At 41.7% G+C, this 21,521-nt stretch overlaps 1 protein-coding gene across 1 annotated transcript; it reads left to right on the forward strand.

The window, feature by feature from the left end:
- Positions 1-440: 440 nt before the first annotated feature.
- LOC103180123 (NXPE family member 3) lies at positions 441-19,983 on the forward strand. Its single transcript, XM_007895775.1, has 6 exons — positions 441-461; positions 11,201-11,371; positions 13,685-14,448; positions 15,425-15,498; positions 16,985-17,194; positions 18,903-19,983. The coding sequence occupies exons 2-6, from the start codon at positions 11,258-11,260 to the stop codon at positions 19,454-19,456; spliced, it is 1,716 nt and encodes a 571-aa protein (XP_007893966.1). The 5' UTR covers positions 441-461; positions 11,201-11,257; the 3' UTR covers positions 19,457-19,983.
- Positions 19,984-21,521: the final 1,538 nt, after the last annotated feature.

A 21,521-nucleotide genomic window follows, 5' to 3' on the forward strand; every position in this document is an offset into this window, starting at 1 on the left:
CCTCGTAGATTGTCCAATTAATCCTAATTCAGCCGTTTGGGACACCCTCCCGATGTGAAAGACGCTATACAAATGTAATTTTGCATTGTGATTGGATTGCAATTAAGTATTCAACAGATATTAGAGAAACTCTCCAAACTAGCACACCCTGAAACTCAAATTACAGAAATAGAGGATTATTTCACATGCCTCCACCTATATTGGATTCTGGGAAGCGATCAAAGCGAAAAGCCTTTATTAACAGCAATGATCACGGTGAACAACGTTAACCATTTTTCTGGAATTAATCATTATATTATTCTGATAGTAAGTGGTGTATTGTGTATGTTCAATCACTTGAACAGAATGTGGCTGTTCAAGAATGTTACTATTACTTTTTAACCCAAAAGCTAACAAAAGTCAGGATGACTGTGGGGGGGGGGGGAGGGGGGGAAGAAACGAGAAGCTGGAAGAAAAGCTAGGTTTGATCACTTTGTTTTACATGCTGTCTGCTCTTTGGTAACCGATTTGCCTGCAATCAATAAATATGTTTAGTTTGGTCAGGTGTAAGAGCTCTGAGGTGTTACCCTCCATGAGGGGTGCTATATAAATGCAAGTTGTTGTTGTTGGTGTAATATTAGGAGTTTACCATGATGTTTATGGTGAACAAAAGTGGAGACTGTTTACTGTGTCACTGTGTGTGCAAAAACAGACTGTTCGTAAATGCTCTTTTCTCTCCACAATGTTTGATAGATTATGTTTCGATGCAGCTCATGTGGGAAGAAATGGACACATCTGTTTTTAGTTTGTTTTCAAGCCTGTGTTCCTCTCGCTGGCAGTAAATTTCAATTGTTAAAAAAAATAACATTTTTATTTAACATGTGCAAAAATATACACGCTCGAGGTGTTTGAAGCAACAAAGAGTCGGTTAGAAAAGTAGCATGTAAACTGTTTCATTTAATGTGGTTTTATTAATCACTTGTCTAAATTTGCTGGCATGCAGACCCACTGCCCATGTTTATTTACTTTATTGTTCAGTAAAGTAAAGGAAGGCGGCCTGGCCTCCCTGTTTTACTTACAATATAACAACAACAACAAGATTACACGTCGGGAGGACATCCCAAGGCGCTGGACAGTGTAAAGGATTTCAGACCCGAGCTGGGGTTGGGGGAGTAAGGGAGGGGAGGGGAAGTGGGGTGGCCGATGGCATGGTCGAAGAGGAGGGTCTTGAGGCGAGACTTGAAGAAGGCTAAGGAGGGGGCGAGGCGGAGTGACTGGGGGATGGAATTCGAGAGGTTGAGGGCAGAGTGGCTGAAGGCTCTCCTGCCAATGGTGGGGCATATGGGTCGGGGGATGTGGAGCAGGACAGAGCCGGCTGAGCGGAGGGAGCGGGCGGGTTGGTAGGGGTTAGGAGGTCGCAGAGGTAGGATGGGGTGAGGCCATGGAGGGCTTTGTAGGTGAGGACCAGGATCTTGAACTGGATCCTCTAAAGGATAGGGAGCCAATGGAGTCGGGCGAGAATGGGGGAGATGGGGTCACGGAGTTTGGTGCGGGAGAGGACACGGGCTGCAGAGTTCTGGATTATCTGCAGCCTTTGGAGGGAGGAGTTAGGAAGGCCAACAAGCAGGTCATTGGCATAGTCAAGCCTGGAGGTGATGAAGGCATGAACAAGAGTTTCAGTGGCCTGAGGGGTGAGGTAGTGGCTTAGCAGGGTGGAGTGTGCAACCATGGATGGTGATGCTGTCAATGCCTGAGGTGAGGAGGTACTGATGGGAGCCAATCAGGAGAGCCTCGGTCTTGTTGACGTTCAATTGAAGAAAGTTAACTCTCATCCAGGACTTGATGTCAGGACAGCAGTGGTCCTGGAGTTGGGGGTGGAGGCAGAAAGATAGAGCTGGGTGTCATCCGCATACATGTGGAAGTTGACCCCATGTCTGCGGATGATGTCACCAAGGGGGTGCATGTAGATATTTGGAGTCCTGTAGCTCAGTGGTTGGAGCACTCGATTTGCAAGCGAGAGACCTGAGTTCAATTCCAGGCAGGTCGGGGCGAAATCTCGGGCAAGTTTCCTTACTCCACACGCCTGATAATAATCCCTCCAAAAACAAAAACAATCACAAATTGGTCATTTTCAATCCACGACTGTTTGTGGGACATTGCTGTGCACAATTGGCTGCCACGTTTCGCCCACAAATATACGGTCAATTCACTTTACAGTCTATTCTGTGAAGCCCTTTGAGACGTTGAGAAGACGTGAAAAGCACTATATCAAATGCAAGGATTATTATTATCAAAGAGGAGAGGGCCAAGGACAGAGCGCTGGGGGACACCAGATGTGACAGTGCAGGGGCTGGAGGAGAAACCGTTAGAAACCGTTAGAGGCAACAAAGTGGAAACGATCAGAGAGATGGGAATCGAACCAGGCAAGGGCAGATCCGTGAAGATTGAGTGAAGTAAAACAACACTAAATAAATGCAGCACCTGATCATTTCCATTAAACAATTTATATCGCCCACGCCTAGATCAACACAGACGCTTCCCGGGAAAGCAATTTGTGTTCCAAAACCACTCTTTTTAAAAAAAAATCTTAAATCTTTCTTTCATTTTATTCCCAAGGCCTGAAATCCCACCTAGCCTTAGCCTAAGAAACCATGTGGAAAGGTGGAACATTCTTTGATTCAGTCTTGGTTTGGAAGCTGCTTTTCCACAGTTTGTACAAAAATGGCTTTGGAATTTAAGAATTTTCTGCAATTCTGTGTCATCTTAAATAATAATAAATGAATAATAATAATTTTTAATGAATAATAATGCAATAATAATAATAATAATAATCCTTGCATTTGATATAGCGCTTTTCACGTCAGGAGGACGTCCCAAAGCGCTTCACAGAACACACTGTAAAGTGAATTGACTGTATATTTGTGGGCGAACTCGGCAGCCAATTGCGCACAGCAATGTCCCACAAACAGTCGTAGATTGAAAATGACCAATTTAATTATTGTTTTGGTTTTTTGGAGGGATAATTATTAGGCGTGTGGAGTAAGGAAACTTGCCCAAGGTTTCGCCCTGACCTGCCTGGAATTGAACTCAGGTCTCTCACTTGCAAAGCGAGTGCTCTAACCACTGAGCTACAGGACTCCACGAGTAATAGAAAATTACATTTGTAAAGCGATTAGGACTCGAACAGATGGGGTGTGGGGGGGGAGTTGGGATCAGGGAGGGTGCAATGGCAGTAAAGGGGGAGGAGGGTTTGGGTGGAAATATCTAGTGGAGGCAGAGAAGAAGGGATCGTAGGAACTCGTCATGTCCAATAGGTACCAGCGCAGCAATTCAAGTTAAACATGCTATACTCTATGGCAGCACTTTACTTTCATTTAATTAATGTTATTCTCCATGAGCACAAGCTGGTGGGAAATATCAGATTTGTACTCATTTTTTGGACTGTTCCCTTTAAACAGTCGGGTAACACCCTAGTGTGCACTCACTCACAGAAAATACGCATTTTCTGATTTTGGATGGTGACTCAATGTGCACAGTACACACACGTTTACACATGTTGTTTCAGATTTCCAGCATCTGCAGTATTTTCTGTTTTCTTAAAACACGGTCCTAGATGGACCTTGTTTTTGTTTGTATTTCTTATGTTCTTCTGTTATGTTTTTTCTGTTGTGATGGACATAATTAAATGCAGTCTAAATAAATTAAATGATGCATCATCGATGCATTGCGATGTGGACTGGGATCCATTGATGTGTCCAAACAATAATTGATGTTAAATAAAAACGTATTTTGAAAATTTAAATTTACTTTAAAACAAAACAGTGAGCTGTGAATGGAGTGAGGTGGGAACAGAGTGAGAATTCCATTACAAGAATTTGGTGGGAGTGGGAATTAAGGCAGAGGGGGAAGGAGATGCTCACTAGAGGAATATAAGCTAAATGTTGAATTATTGATTCACACTTGAATATTTAACTGTATTATTGATTAAGGGGCTACTAAACTTAAAAAAGAAATGAACAAATGCGAAGCAAGCCTAAAACCTAACTAGCAGCCTTAAGTAAGTCAATAAAAATTCAATAAATAATAAAAAGGATAAATAAATAAGCACTCTAAAATAAAATTTAAATAAATACAGAGTAGATAATGCCAGCACAGGCAGTGTGTCGGGACAGCAGATTGTTGGGAATTTGTGGGCAATGAGATTGTCCTAGATGATTACATCTGAGTGAATCGTTGAGCTGGAGTGTGAGTTAGAGATACTCCAACACATAATAATAATAATAATAATAATAAGAATCCTTGCATTTGATATAGCTCTTTTCACGTCGGGAGGACGTCCCAAAGCGCTTCACAGAACACACTGTAAAGTGAATTGACTGTATATTTGTAGGCGAACGCGGCAGCCAATTGCGCACAGCAATGTCCCACAAACAGTCGTAGATTGAAAATGACCAATTTATTATTGTTTTGTTTTGGAGGGATTATTATTAGGCTCTGTGTGGAGTAAGGAACCTTGCCCAAGGTTTCGCCCTGACCTGCCTGGAATTGAACTCTGGTCTCTCGTTTGCAAAGCGAGTGCTCTAACCACTGAGCTACAGGACTCCAAGGGAGGGGGAGGAATATCTGGATAGTTTACTCCATAGCACAATCACACCTGATAGTGAGGTATAGAAAGAGGCGTGTTTGATGCACAGTCAGCAGAGTAGAGAATTTAAGCCAGTAAAGTGGGAGGAGGATTCGAGTGGAAGTGGAGGCAGCGAAGAAGGGATCGCAGAAACTAGTCATATCCAGCAGGTACAATGTACTTTCTACCTTTGGGGATAAAGAAGAAGGCTGCGGGGAGAATGGCCAGAATGCTAATCAAGCATCTTGGAGAAAACAGCAGGTCAAGGTGGGGAGGAACAGAATAGATATGTTGTAGTTATAAGGGATTCAATCTTTAAGGGAATCTGCAGTCCGATCGAGAATCCAGGAGGGTTGTTGCCTATCTCGTATCGAGGTAAGGAATATTTTGAAGTGTCTGGAAAGCGAGGAGAAAGAATCAGTTGTTTCCCACGACATAGGAAAGAGTATGAAAAAAATTCTGCTAAGAGAGTAACTGTTCTAAATTTAAAAAAAACAGTTCTCCGGGTTGGTAATCTCCAAATTACTATCCGTACCACCTACAAGTTACTATAGGAAAAGCAAGTGAATACGTGGCTGAAAGAGTAGTGTAGTAAGGAGGAGTTCCATTTCATGGATTGGAAGGAGCTGTACTGCTGGGATTGGCTACACTTGAACTAAACTGGGACCAAGATCCTAATAGAAAGATTAATTATTGACTATAGAAATAATTGAAACCAGTAAACGTGGGGTGGGGTGGGGCAGAATTCAGTTCGAAATCATAGTAACCTAAAGATAAGAAAAAGAAGGTATGAGAACAACAGTCGGTGTACAACAAGTGATAATGATAACATAAGTACTCCGGGAAAAAGAAAGGTTGGAGGAAGTAATCACAAAAAGTGTGAGAAAAACTGTCAGGGCATATGGGCAAGGATGAGGACAGTTACCCAATTAAGAGTTCTGTACACAAATGCATGTCATGTAATTAATAAAACAAATGAGTTAGAAGCACAAATTCAGCTTTAGGGGTATAATGTACAGAAACCTGGCTACAAGGTGGGCATGTCTGGGAGCTAAATATTCCAGGCAGTAGAATGAAAGGATTTCAGTAATGGTAATCAGGCCATGGAAATACTGGATAGAATTAAGGAATAGCAAAGGTGAGATTGTCCACAGACCTCCAGATAGTAGCGATGTAGTGGGGGGATGTGTAAATACGGAGATCAGTGAAGTATGTAGCAAAAGCAATGTGGTTATAATGTGAAATTTTAATTTTCGCATACATTGGGGGAAGCAGAACAGCTCAAGTAGTAAAGGAAGCACATTTCTGGAATATATTTGGGACAGGTTTCTAGAACAATATGTTTTAGAATGGACAAGGAAACAGACCCTACTCGATTTGGTAATGAGTAATGAACCAGAATTACTGGTTGAGAGTGACGAGGGAGAAATGGGGCAAAGGAATGTAAGGAGGGGGGAGTGGCAGGAACCGTGGCGGAGGGAGAAGGCAATGTGGATGGTCTGGGCGGGATGGAAGGGGACATGGTGGGGGGGGAGGACAATGCAGCCAAGCGGATGTTTTCAATCTTTGAGGTGAAGAAGTCTAGGACCTCTTCGTATTTGGCGCTTGATGTGAGGCTAGAGCAGGAGTGGGCAAAAGACAGCCCGCGGGCCATATCCAGCCCACCAAATGATTCTATCCGGCCCATCGTTGTGTCTAGCAATAGAAAAAATTACAATTCGTTCAGTCCCAGAAATTCGCATTTGAATCTGACCGGGAATATCAGCCAATCACACTGTTTAGTTGTGCGCACACTCCCTTGGAGGTGTTGAATCAGATTGACGCCAAATGTACGGATCGGGAAATTTTCAAACATGCGCACAGCAATACTTTTCACTGAATCTGACCGGGAACATCAGCCAATCACACTGCTTAGTTGTGCGCACGCTCCCTTAAGTGGTGAATTAGGCTGACGTCAAATGTATCAGGAAATTTTTAAACACACGTGCGCAGCAACCGTGGCAATACTTTTCACTGAAGAGGACGTTAATTCGAAATGAGTTTATCAAAGAAGGGGAAAGTGGACGCTGAAGGCCAACTTCTAAAATGTTTTTCATCAGTGTGGGTGGAAAAGCTATGTGCTTAATTTGCAAAGAAAGTGTGGCAGTGCTCAAAGACTGCAACTTGAATCGCCATTTTGAGAACAAACCTGCTTGCAAATATAAGAACCTTTCTGTCGAAGAAAAAGGAAAGAAAGCTGATGAGATGGTTGTTCAAATGCAAAAAGAGCAAAGCATTTTCACAAAACAATTTGCGCCCTAGGATGTGATTACAACAGCAAACAATTCTCTGAAGGAGAATTTATAAAGGAATATATAGTTGACTCTGCCGCGATTTTATGCCCAGATAAGAATAAACAGTTCGAGAACGTTAGCTTGTCAAGGCGAATTATTGTCAGATATGTCGAAGATATCTCTGAGAACCTGTAATTCAGTTAAAAAATAAAGTAAGCAATTTTGTATGTTTTTCACTGGCACTCGATGAGAGTTGTGATGTCAAAGACACAGCCCAGTTGATAATTTTTATTCGAGGTATCACCAAACATTTTGAGCTCACAGAAGAATTAACTTCAGTGCAGTCAACGAAAGATACGACAACTGGAGAAGACTTTTTGAAGGCAGTAAATCAGTGTATCTTAAAATTAGGAGTGGAGTGAAAAAAATTGGTGAATGTGACCACCGATGGAAGCCCAAATCTGACAGGCAAAAATGTTGGGTTACTGAAAAGAATTCAAGATCAAGTCAAAGAAACAAATCCAGAACAGAATATTATTTTTCTGCACTGCATTATCCACCAAAAGGTCCTCTGTAGGAGTCTTCTAAAATTAAGTAATGTCATGGACACAGTTACAAAAGTGGTCAACTTCATTCGAGCAAGAGGATTAAACCACAGACAATTTGTAACTCTGCTTAAAGAATTGGAATCCGAGCACACAAATGTTCTTTATCACACGAATGTAAGACGGCTTAGTTTAGGAAAGGTCTTGAAAAGAGTGTGGGAACTGAGAACAAAGACTGATTTATTTTTAGGCATGAAACAAAAAGATTCGGATTTCCCACAGCCGAATGATGCGAATGGTCTCTCTGATTTCACATTTGCCATTGATATCATGGGCTACATGAATGAACTGAATTCAAAGTACAACAGAAGGGGTCCTTTGTGCACGATTTGTTTTGCAGTGTCAAGTCATTTATGACAAAATTATTTATTTTGTTGCATCAGATAGGAAACAGGCCCAATCATCACAGATCTATGTTTTGATTTATTGAATTTCATCACAGATCACAGTTCGTCCAATTTCCAACTTTGCAGCAGATTATTGTTTGTGATCAAAGCCTTAAAAAGTATATTTTGTCATTACTTGACTTACATGCTGAATTTTTTCGTCGATTTCAGGATTTCAATTTGATCGAAAATGACCTGTCTTTGGTCTCTTCACCTTTCTCATTTGATGTTGACAAAGCCCCATTTGACCTCCAACTTAAGCTTATTGACCTGCAATGTGATCTATTGCTTGTGGAGCAATTTAAATCAGTGCCGCTTTCCAGTTTTTACGCCTCTCATAATTAATATACCTTTCCAAAATAAAGGTTCATGCCCGGAGGATCCTTGTGCTGTTTGGATCAATGTACCTATGCGAGGAGACATTTTCTGTGATGAAATTCAATAAGTCAAAACATAGATCTGTGATGACTGATGACCACCTTGCAGCAGTACTCCGCATTGCAACAACGAAGACGATGCCTGACTTCAATTGTCTGGTTGACGCACATCAGCGCTTTCATTCTTCCCATTGAGTGAGCTTCTCACATTCTCATCAATATGTGAATAAATGAATAAAATTCAAATAAATGTCTGCTCAATGAGTTGTTTTTATTTAACCTAATTTTAATGAATGTCAATTAAATAGACTTTATATTCTGCATGGACAAGTGTAAGACTTGATTTGGGGCTATTATTAAGCATTTGCATCTACATTAACCTGCGAAGCTTACCAAAACTCGTGAAGTGGCCCGCCCGCCAAAATAATTGCCTACCCTTAGACTAGAGGAAGCTTGAGAGGATGCACGGAGGAGGTGATGGACAGTGGAGAACCGTGTCTTTGGATTGTTTTGGGCCTCCAGGATGACCTTGGAATAAAAGTCTGTTTTGGCCTGTGAAAAGGAGAGGCAGGAGGTGCAGAGGTGCTCGAGCCACAGCAAGCGATGAATTGTGAGGCCGGATTTCTGTCATCTGCGCTCGAGGGTCCGGGTTTGTGTTTTGAGCGCCGGAGATGACTTGTACCGGGGGAAGCGGATGGGTTTGGAAACAACCCTGAATTTCAGGGGAGCAATGGAATTGAAGGTTGTGGAGATACCATCATTCACACCTCAATGGCTGCATCAGGATCGCTGCAAGAGGAGGTCCGAGGAAGAGGGACTCAGGGGCAGCTTTTTCCAGGGGCTGGCCATCAAAAACCTGGCTCCCTCCAAACCTGGCTCAAAACCAACCTAACAATCCATTGGCAGATCTGGCTGAACCACATTATAATCTACCACTCTGCCCTCACATGCGCCTATTCATCCATCTACCCCAAGATAATCTTGGAGGCCAGGGACAACCCCAGGTTTCTCTTCTCCATCAAAATACGGTTCTCCATCCACCTTCTCATGACTCGCCCATCCTCTCCAACTGCGAAGAGATGCTGGACTTCCTCGTGTCCAAAACCGAGGGTGGTAAGACAGGTTTGCTGACTCACTGGTAAGCTCTTGTCAATTGTTCAACCCCGAGATAAAGTACGGACAAAGGCTCAAATTCACAGAATCTGCAAGACCCGGTTTTGTGTGAAAGGGCAGTTTCATTCTGGTCAGTACTTTTCATTTTCAAACAAGTCCATCATGCTTCTTGTTACGTCAAGCAATTTTAGTGTTCATGATCATGTAGGACTCTGGATCTTACCAGGGGATCCACTCAGCTGCCTCTGCCCTTTCTACTTCTAGCAGCTCCCACCCCCCCCATACTCTGGCCTCTACCCAAACCTCCCTCCACACCTTTAACCCTGTTTGCCCTCTTCTGTCACCTGCATCATGTCTAAAATGAAGCCCACCACCTGCTCCCTTGACCCCACCCCTACGCACCTCTTTACCTTCCAGCTTCACCTCCTAATCCCTCTATTAACAGACATCATCAACCTCTGCTTGTCCACTGGCATCGTTCCCACCGACTTAAAAATAGCTGTCATCACCCCTATCCTCAAAAAAATTCATGTGACCCATAATGGCTATCTAATTACCACATCTTCATCCTCCCTTTTCTTTCCATGGTCCTGGAATGAGTTGTTGCTTCCCAGCTTTGGTCTTTCCTTTCTCACCATTCACTCCATGAACCCTTCCAATCAGGTTTCCGCCCTGTCCACAGCACAGAAACAGCCTAGTTCAAAGTCACAGATGACATTTTGTCCATCAGTGACCAGGGCTCTCTGTCTCCTTGTCCTCCTTCATCTCTCTGCCACCTTCAATACTGTCGACCATTTTATCCTTCTCAGCTGCCTCTGCTCTGAGCTCAATCTTCATTATCCTGCCCTTGCCTGTTTCAAATCTTACCGTTTCCATCGTCTCCATCTTGTGCCATGAACGGCTTGTCTTCCAGCCCCCGTATTGTCACGTATGGCGTTACTCAGGGCTCTGTCCTTGATTCTCTCCTCTTCAATGTGTATATGCTCCCGCTTGGCGTCATCATCCGAAGACAGGGGGTTAACTTCCACATGTATGCGGATGACACGCAACTCTACCTCTCTATGGACTCCAGCATCACTGCTGCCCTGAGGACTGTCTGTCAGACATCAATTCCTGGATGGGAGTTAACTTTCTCCAGTTGAATGTCAATAAGAATGAGTCGCTCCTGCTTGGCTCCTATCAGCGCAAAGTAACCTGAGAAGTGATTTGTTGACATTACACATAAATTGGAGAAATAGTTGAGTATTTTTGATTGCTTTGTTCCTTGTGATGAGCATAAATCAAATCCACACCACACAATTGACATTGTACTTGGGATTGTGGCAGAGCAGCAAGTTGCTTCTGGGACATTTGAAATTCATCCCACCTTCTCTATTCATTATAGTAGTTAAGAAATGCTTTGCTTCAGGAATCAAAAACTCTTGAACCGAATGCTCCATCCTCCATGACCTTTGTGTTAGCCTGGCTCAACTCATAGCTCTTTCACCTCTGAGTCAGAACATTGTGGATGCAAGCTTCATTTGGGGACTCCTAGCTCACTGCCAAGGCTGATATTCCAGTGCAGTGCTTGGGAAGTGCTGCGCTGTTAGAGATGGCTCCTTCAGATGAGATGTTAAATTGAGGTGCCATCTGTCTATTTAGGTGGACATTAAAGATCCCATAGCACTGTTTGAAAGAAAAGGAAGTTTCTCACAGTGGCCTAGCCAACAATCCTCCAGGTATAAATAGTTATTCACAGTAAATCGTATGAAGGTCTTTGAGATGTCCTCCCAATGTGAAAGGCTCTATAATAAATGCAAAGATTTTTGGGGGGCTTTCACTGTTTTTTTTTCCTTGTATCCAGGAAACAGGGAGTGCTGACCAGTGAGGTTACGATACTGACGGTTTCCGAACTCCCAGTATGAATGAACAAGTCCCAAAAACATCTCGTCTCTTCTCTGCATCCCAGATTATTTTTGTGCTAATGGTGATTTTATCAGTGGTGATCCTGAGTCTGAACGTTCATCATATAGAGGTGTGGAATACAATGACTCTTGTAATTTTATAGAACTATTCGCACAGGATAATATCACTGATAGCTGGACAGAGCTATTACAATACAATACAAAATTACATTTGCAAAGCGCCTTGTTTTCACATCGAGAGGATGTCCCAAGGCACTGAACAGGGAATAGGAGCCAATTGGAGAGGAGGGAGACTAGGGAGGGTGGAGGGCAGAGAGGGTAGGAGAGTGGCCGAAGGCACGGTTGAAGAGGAGGATCTTGAGGCATGTATTAAAGGAGGCAAGGGAGGGAGCGAGGCAAAGGAAATGTGGGGTTGGGTTCCAAAGGGTGGAGGCAGAGAAGCTGAAGGCCTGATCGCCGAGGGAAACATAGAGCAGGCCAGAGCCTGCTGAGTGGAGTGAGCGGACAGGTTGTTAAGGGGTTAGGATGTTGGAGATATAGGAGGGGGCCTTGAAGGTGAAGACGAGAATTTTGAACTCGATTCTCTGAGGGATGGGAAGCCAGTGGAGCGGAGTGAGGGTGGGTGTGATGGGGTTACGGAGCTTGGTGCAGATGATAACATAAGCTGCAGGGGATGTTTGGAGATGATGTCAAAGCAGGAGAATGTCTTTGAGGAAAAGAGGAGACCCAAGATAGAGCCTTGAGGTACCGCAGGTGACCATACAAGGGTCAGAGGAGAACTCATTGAAGGAACAACAAAAACAAAAACACCAACAAAATTACATGTGTATAGCGTCTTTCACGTCGGGAGGACTTCCCAAGGCGCTAGGAAACAAAGAGGAAGCGATGGATAAAGTAGAGTTGAGATTGTTGATGTGAATTGTTGATGGATTCAGGACCCAAGATGATCATTTCACAGAGATGTTTGTGTGAGTTACAAAAGTGTTAAGGCAGTATTAATTGTACAGTAAGGCATCATTACCAATCTGGAGAAAAGAATAAGAAGTTCCTCCTTTTTCTTCTTCTTCTTCTTCTTCTTCTCCTTCTTCTTCCTCTCCTTCTTCTCCTCCTTCTTCTTCGCCTTGGGACGTCCTTCTGACGTGAAAGGCGCTTTATAAATGTAATCTTGTTGTTGTTGTTCTTCTTCTTCTTCTTCTTCTTCTTCTTCTTCTTCTTCCCAGATCTTTTCTAACCAGCAACATCTACACTAGCTATATTTATATTTATATTACATTCGAGACCTATCCTTGCTTTGAGCCTCACCACAAAGTCTATCAAAGTCTATGTGGTCATCACACACACAGATATAATTTCCTTATCTTTTGCATACATGATGTCATACAGATCTCATTTTCACACAGTCTGTTAAATATTTGCTTTTCACGCAATTACAATAGACAGGGTCATGAATGTTATAATAGTTCACAAGACACCTACACGCATTATTCATTAAGGATACTGACACTCACATATCACAACAGCAAAGGTTACACAGAGGTACAAGTGTTCAGTAGATTACCAATTGTGGATCCTGTAGCTTGGTGGTAAGAGCATTACCACCAAGCTACAGGACTTCGCAAGCAAGAGGACCTGGGTTCGATTCCTGGGCAAGGCAAAACAATGGGCAAGTTTTCTTATTCCACACGCTTCTCTTTTTACGTGTCAGTACGTAGGAACCTAGTTGTTAGTCGATTGGCTGATCGCTTTTCTGGGGGTAATAATCCCTTCAAAAAAAAATAATAATTTGGTCCCTCAATCCACAACTGTACATGGGACACTGCTGTGCGCAGTTGACTACCATGTTTCATCCACAAAATATACAGTCAGTTCACCTTACAATTATTTGGAGTCCTCTAGCCCAGTAATTAGAGCACACGTCTTTCAAGCAAGAGACCCTGGGTTTGATTCCCGGCGGGGCGAACATTAGACAAGTTTTCTTACTCCACACGCCTCTGTTTATCTAGCAGTAAGTAGGAAACCAGTGGTTAGTCTATTGGCAGATCGCTTTTCTGGGGCTAATAATTCCTTAACAAAATATGAAAAAAATAATAAATTGGTCACTGAATCCAAGACTGTTTGTGGGACCCTGCTGTGTGCAAATGGCTGCCACATTTCACCCACAAAATATACAGTTAATTCACTACAGTATATTCCATGAAGCGCTTTGAGATGTCTCGAAGACATGATAAGGCGCTATATCAAGTGCAAGGATTATTATTATATCTCCCATTAGCCATCTCTTCTCCAATGTGAATATTTCCTATTATTAAAAAGCCACTCTCCTGGCTCTTTAACTGCAGGAAGGTATGTGTTCCAGTTTGTTTTAAGTACTGCAGTTGCAGCAAGAAGAAAATTATTTGTTTAAAACATGTTCATTTTCACAGAGTAACAATCGCTCAAGCTCTGAATCAGTGCCAATGTGGAATTTCCCAATTCCAAAGCAGAGAGTGATGAAGAAGGTTCCTGCAACCCTCAAAACGTTGATCTGTCACTACCAGAATCAGAGCTCCATATCTGAAGATCGATCTGAAGAAATGTTCCTGTTGAAAATGATTGAATGGACAAACTCACCTGGAGCTCGCACACCCTTTATGAACAGCACTGACCCAAAACACTCTCACTTTCTTATTTTAAACTCTCAGAACACTTTCCACATTGGGGATCAGTTACAGGTGATGGTCCACATGTATGATTTTTCAGGACACCTGAAGCAATACGGAGGTGACTATCTCCAGGCCCGGATCCACACCCCAGAGCTCAAAGCGGGTTCAGTGGGAACAGTCGTCGATTACCAAAATGGATCGTACAAGATCAATTTTACTTTATTCTGGTCGGGGAACGTTGAGGTGTCCGTTATCTTGGTTCATCCCAGTGAAGGGATTCAAGTGCTCAAAAGGATACGTAAGGAACGACCAGACAAAGTGTACTTTCGTAGCAAGTTCAGATCAGGAACTGTTGTGGAGAGCACCATATGCAGTATTTGTTTGCCTGAAACAGCACCAATTTGTAATTATACCGACGTCAGAACTGGGGAACCCTGGTTCTGTTACAAACCGAAGCACCTCTCGTGCACTGCTCGTGTCGACCATTCTGTGGGACCTTATCAGAATAAGCTCCTAAATAAAGAAGAGAGTCTCTATTTTAAAAGGTATGCCATGTAACATAATAATAATAATAATAATAATAAACATCTTCTTTAATTACTTCTGTTGCCCTCTCGCTACCCACGGTAGAGAAGCAAAAGTGTCCTCACTACAATTACACTGTTAAAACCCTGAATACAACTGTCCTGTTATTTCAGTTGGTTTAAGCCGAAGCAGAATCACATAGAACTGGATAGTTATGATCCACAGAGATCTATTCCCACCTGGTATAAAAGTAGAGGAACTAAAATTGCCCTCAATAACTCAGCTGAGCCGGGAGAACATCAACCAGGATTCCAATCCTCACTGACAGCTGACCAGGCTATCCCTGCTGGAAAGTCGACATCAGTTGGGAAAAGTTAGTGCCTGACTGTGCTGTCTGTGGTTGTAAAGTCCTCCAATAGTCATCATTCAGGCTGTACGTGAAGAATGGCCACGTGGTTGAGGCATTAGCGCATTCGGTATTAGGATTTTCCAGGCCTTTGCGATTGTTATCAGGTCGTAATACAGTACCTGAAGGAGAATGGGGAGATTACTTGAGGAGAGAGGAGGGGAGAAGGGTTATTCACAAAAAGGTGAACACGGGAATAAAACATTATAATATTTAAACTCAATTATTGACAGTTATTTGAAATTAGTAACTGCTGAGTTTAGTTGAGTGGAAACATTGCATTCGATAAAGGGTCAGGGAAGAGGGACGTAGGACATTCGTATATCATGAGTGAACCATTGAACTATTCAACTTCTCAGGCAGTGCAAGGTACAGTGCAAGGTGTTGGGAGAAATCAAATATGAAACAAAACTAATTATAGATTGAATTTTTAAGTACAATTCCACATAAATGTATTTTGTAAAATAAAGAAATGATCATTCTGAAATCTAATAGGTAAGAAGTTTACATGAATTTCTGATGTAATGGACAAGAGGTTTTTTGAGCAAACTGCAGTAACTGACAGCAATAAACCTGTGTCTTATTTTCAGCAAAGTCAATCTTCAGGTTTCCATATTACCCAGAGGTCCAGGAAATGTAACAGTAGTAAAATCGTCGCGTGTAGGTAAGAAAAAGCTGAATTGTTGGAGTGATGAGGAAATTAAAAACTTGATAAAAAAAACCTTGCATAGATTTACATAGACTGTACAGCACCTAATAAGGTCATTCAGTCTCTCTTCCCATTGCTGTTATATCTTTCTTGTAACGTGGTGACCAGAATTGGACACAATCAGTCCGTGTGAGTGTTCAATCTCCATGAGTCTCCATGCACTCGTTCCTCCCTCGTATACCCTTCTATTCCCTATTTCCTCATGTGTATATCTGACTTAATGCACTTAAACTACCTGCTTCAACCATCACTTTGGACAGGAGGTTCCACATTCTCACTACCCTCTCCATGAAGATGTTCCTCCTAAATTCTCTTTTAAATCCCCTTGTTGCTATCTTATACATGTGTGCTCTGGTTATGGATTCTCCAACAACTGGGAACAGACTATTTCTGCTAACCTTATCAAACACTTTTATAATTTTATACAACTCTATTAGGTCCCCTCTTAAACATCTCTTCTCTGGTGAAAAAAGACTAAGCAATCCAGTCTATCCTGATAGCAGTAACCTGCCAGTCCTTGGTATTATCCTACTTAACCTACTCTTGTACTCTCTTCATTGCTGCTATATCTTTTTTATAGTGTGGTGACCGATCAGAATTGTACACAGCACTCCAAATGTGGTCTAACCAAGATGGACCACATGCAATAGACTTTCTCCATATAACTTAGAGGGGTGGGGAGAGGAATGAGCGTAGGAGAAATATCTGCTTTGGAATTATCCTTTGATGCCGTACCTGCTGATTCCAGCCTTTAAGAATATAATATAATTTAAAGTATCGTGTTAGATATCTGCCAATATTTGATCAACATTTCGGGTGCAGTGGAAAGTGCTATGTCAAATGTGAGGATTATTTTTACAGCTTGACCAGAGCACTAGATAGCTGGAGTGTGACTTCTGGCGGTCTGAACTGATCGGAATTGGCAATATAACTCAACATCCTGTATTCTTATCTGTATGTACAGTGTAAATACGGCTGTAACTATAGGCTAAAGTTTCGCTGTGTAAATGTTAACAATGAGAATTGGATTTGACAGTAAGTGTCTTTATTTAATCATCGTATTGATATAGTTTGATCAGCGGTTTGCCGATATATATAGACAGCCTCCCATTGTGAAAGATGCTATATAAATGTAAATGGTATAGTTCTTAATAGCTTTATCTCAGAAATATTTCATTGAACCGAGATGGAGGTGGTTCATGCTTGTAAAAGCCTTAAGACCAGAGCAATATCTTTTGGAACAAACGTTAGAATCCACATAAAAGTCAGTAACTAGAAGGGCAATGCTAATACTAAAGTGCATACTTTTCGCACTAAGAATTAATGACCCTGCTGTGGGTTATCATTCATATGAAACTTGATCAGCCAATTTGAAAATGCCATGGTAATATGTATCTAAGGTGCAGGGTGTGTGTTTTCAGTCTTGTTTCTTCATTTGCAGTTTCAGGTCCTGGAGAGTGTGTGTTTGGCAAGTCTCTGATGTCACCATCTGGCTTTTACTATAATGGCCTGTGGAGGTCAACAAGTTGCAATATTCACCGTTTCAACACTTCTGCAAGCATTACAAACTGTCTACATGGAAAAGTGATTTACATTTACGGAGATTCAACCATACGTCAGTGGTTTGAATATTTGAGCGCGATCTTGACAGGTTAGAGCCATATATTTCTCATTTTATAAGTATTTTGGGGTAAAATTTGCAGTAGTTTCTTAACCCGTTCTTTGTGTCAATGAGCACAGTGAATGGGTTAAGGAGTTAAGAAGTGCTGCCAATCTTCAATATAAATATTTAGCCTCTCTACATAGGATATTGATAGAATTAAGCCGGAATCCTGTTTTTGCTGTGTCTGTCAATGCTGATCTCCCTGATCAGGGCAGAGTTGCAGCGGAGAAATCCACAGGCACAATAATTTTATGCCAAGACCTGGTGTTCTTTAAAGAAACTAATGCCATAAAAAAATCAATATACAGTGCAGAATTTTATATAAAGGGTTATGTGGATCCCAATAGCTCAGTGGTTAGAGCACTCGCCTTGCAAGCGAGAGACCTGGGTTTGACTCCTGGCTGAGCGAAATGATGGGCAAATTTCCTTGCTGCATACTCCTCCTTACTCCTCTGTTTACCTGGCAGAAAGAAGGAAATTATAGTTGATTGGCGGATCGCTTTTCGGGGGGAATATTTCCTTAAAAAAATTGGTCACTCGAATCCACGACTGTTTGTGGGACACTGCTGTGCGCAATTGGCTGTCGCGTTTCGCCCACAAAATATACAGTCAATTCACTTTACAATATATTCTGTGAAGCGCTTTGAGACGTCTTGAAAACTTGATAAGGCACTATATCAAATGTAAGGATTATTATTATCATCATCATGAAATTAAATAACAATAAAATCATCATTGAAATTATCATAGAAAGGATCTGGGCTTGTTACACTCTTGAGAAAAGTGAGGTGAAATCTAGAAGTGATATTTATTCCAACTGAGCCTTCAGCAGCTTCTCCCCTGCACTCTAGAAAGCTCTCACAAAATCCCTTCATTTTGCTGCTTCTCCTCCTGACTTCAAAATCCTCTTGGGATCATAGAATTTTGCAGAACATTAAGTTTATCGTGCCTGCGCTGGTAGTGGTATTCATTTAGTCTCACTTTTCCGCATACTCTTTTATATTTGTCTTTAAATATTTGTCCAATTCCTTTTAAAAGCTATGATGCAATCTCTCATCCCTGGTGACATCCCAGTGAATCTCCTCTGAACCTTCTCCATGGGCTTACTTTCTTCTTAACAAACGGTATCCAAAATGGGACACAACAATCCATCTATAGCCCAACCAACAATTCATGCAGATTTAACATTAACGCTTTACTTTTATATTTTGTGCCCTTATTTATAAAACCTAGGATGTCATGAACTTTTTTTTTAAAACAGTTTTTGCAACTTGCTGTCCAATTTTCACAGATTTGTGCATATTATTTTCAAGTTATTTCTGCTCTTCCAGTTATTTGAAGGTTTTACCATTTAGTGGATATTCCTTGTCCATATTCTTCCCTGCAAAATAGATCAACTCACACTTAATATTTTGCATTTATGTTTTCAACTCTCTTTTGTTCCGAACAAAGATTTAAGAAAGCATGTACAGAATGGAACCAGTCCTCTTGGCCCAATCAATCCTTGTCAGTGTTTGCCCTGGCCATGGCACACAGTCACCCTTTCCTTTATTCCTCTCAAACCCCTCTGTTTCCCTGTCCCTCCTGTGGATATCTAAGTTCCTCTTGAACACATCGATACCAAAACAGTAAGTTTCTGTTTTCATATGAACTGTTGTATTCAAAATTCTGATTCAGTGTGTTTGTTTTTTTTTAGACCTTAAAAAGTTTGATCTTGGGAAACAGATTAAAAATGGCCCACATCTTTCGGTGGATTTGAAAAACAACATCTTGTTGAATTTTCGTTTGCACGGTCCACCAATCCGAACATCCCCTCTTGCAACCCAAGACATGCACTACATTGCAAATGAGCTGGATGAAATTAAAGGAGGAAAGAACATAATTATAGCATTCACAATATGGGCGCATTTTGGCACTTTTCCATTGGAAGTTTACATCCGAAGAATACAGAATATTCGAAGAGCAATTGTACGATTACTGGACAGGAGTCCGGATACGCAAATTATAATAAAGACTGCCAATGTTCAGGGTCTTTCATTTAAGAGCAGCCTCTTCAATGATGACTGGAATTGCTTTCAGCTTGATTTAGTTTTGAGAAAAATGTTTGAGGGCATCAATGTGGCATTTGTGGATGCATGGGAGATGACTTTAGCGCATTACCTGCCACATCTGTTACACCCAAAACAAATTATTATAAAGAATGAAGTAGATGTGTTTCTTTCATATACGTGCCCGTTGAAAAATAAATAATAGAGATAAATTCTGCCCTTCTTTTAAGGATCAAAGATAGAAATGTATGACAATAGGAGACTATTCAGCCAATCTTTTCATGTTGGTATTTCCAAGAAGCCCAAGCACAATTTCCTATTCTTTCCCCATACCCTCTAATACCCCTTCTCTGCAACCTGCTTGTTGAATTCACTGTATGTCCCACCTGCTGGCTTCACAGATGGATCAGCCGCCACCTCGAAAAATCACAGAGTGAGTTACAAATTATGTCCTCCGTCTCTCTGAGATGAGCACTGCCTCTGTATGCTTTTCCTCCTGCTCCTCAACGCTGCTTTTGATGTAATCAATCATGCCATCCTCCTCAATCGCCTCTCCTCCCTCATCCACCTCAGTGGGAACTGCACTCTCCTGGTTTGTGACTTACTTGAGCCACAACCATCTTTATGTCCCTACAAATGATTTCTCCTCTTGTCCCCACCTAGTCTCCAGGAGTCCACTGATTTTGTGATTGATTTACTGTATTACTTTATTAAAACTAGTTTGATTTACGAGTTTGTAAGTACACTGTATTTTCCTATACACTTAGAAATTCTATGCACATTACTCAAGTTTCCTTACTCCACACACCTCTGTTCACCTAGCAGTAAGTAGGAACCCGGTTGTTTAGTCGATTGACGGATCTCTTTCCTATTAATAATTCCTCCGAAGAAAAACAAATGTGGTCACTCTATCCACGACTGTTTGTGGGACACTGCTGTGCCATGCTTTACCCACAAAATACACAGTCGATCCAAATTTACAGTCTATCCTATGAAGCATTTTGAGACATCTCAACAACGTTATATCAAATATACGGATTATTGTTATTATTACACCGACAAAAACCTTTACTCTGAGGCCACCTTTCAAACTTTACGTAAAGCCCACTTTGGTCCAGTCTCCTGAATGGTTGCTGAAAACAGGGTCGACTTTGTTTCAACAGAGATCTGGTAATGAAAGAACTAATTTTGAGATTTGTGTACCATGCTCTGTACTGTATTGAGGTGTTGCTATTCTTTACTGAACCACCGGAGGGCTCCTGCTCACACTATATTTATATACAGTACTGTGTTTAAAAAAAGGCTCAAAGTGCATTTTCTTCTTTAAAAGAAAGCGTGTCGTAAGCTTTTTGCTTACAAGCCTATGGCTCTATCTCATTTGAGTGTGGTTACCCCAATGGGAATAATGCACACGTGTTCTCTAAATACAGTGTGTGTATATATATACATGTATATAAATACAACCTGTTTCAGTAAACACTGTTCCTGTAAGGTACAACCCCTTAGCATTTCAGAACATAAAGTGCCCTAAATTAAATGTTAAGGGTAATACAAAAAAAAAACACCCACCCATCCTGACTGGGGGTGTGGGGGGAGAATCTGGATGACTAGGGCAGTGCCCAAAGGAGTGAGGAGTACATGATGTGCCTGTTACAGCTTTGGGCCATGAGGTGGGGCAATGATCTAGCATTGTTTGGGAATTTCCCAAAACGTCAAACCTCGAGTCTCTGACGACGTAGGAGATGTTATCATCACAAACACGAGTTATTATTTGCCGGCTTTCCAAACGGGGCAAAAAAAAGAAAAGAAGGGGGTCAAGGAACTGGGAGTAGTGGGTGGGGGGGGGTGGTGGTTGTGCGGACTGGGGTGGTGGATGCTGAGGACCATTTTGCCACTTGTCCAGACGTTTAGAATAGGACCTGCCTTTAGGACGATGGTTAAAAAAGCAAAATGAATACAAATTCAACGTGACTGGCAAGGTTCAAACCAAGGCAATGGCGAGGTCTTCTGTCTTTTTACTCTGATCGATAAAAAGGTACAGTATTTTGCTTTTTTTTTCTCTCTTTCTTCTTACTTTCTCTTTCTCTCTCTCTCTCTCTTTCTCTGTGTGAGGATAGGATAAAGAGATGGTAAACTTTCAGCTGGCTTTCCTGTCACCCATCGGTAAGGTTTGCGGGCAGAAAATCAAATCAAATCAAATAAAATGAGGATGGATCAAATAGTTTAATAGTGCTGGTGTTTTGGAAGCTAAGATGTGTGTAAACTTT

This window comes from Callorhinchus milii, unplaced genomic scaffold, assembly GCF_018977255.1.
Source record: "Callorhinchus milii isolate IMCB2004 unplaced genomic scaffold, IMCB_Cmil_1.0 Scaffold4, whole genome shotgun sequence".
Classification (NCBI taxonomy): domain Eukaryota; kingdom Metazoa; phylum Chordata; class Chondrichthyes; order Chimaeriformes; family Callorhinchidae; genus Callorhinchus; species Callorhinchus milii.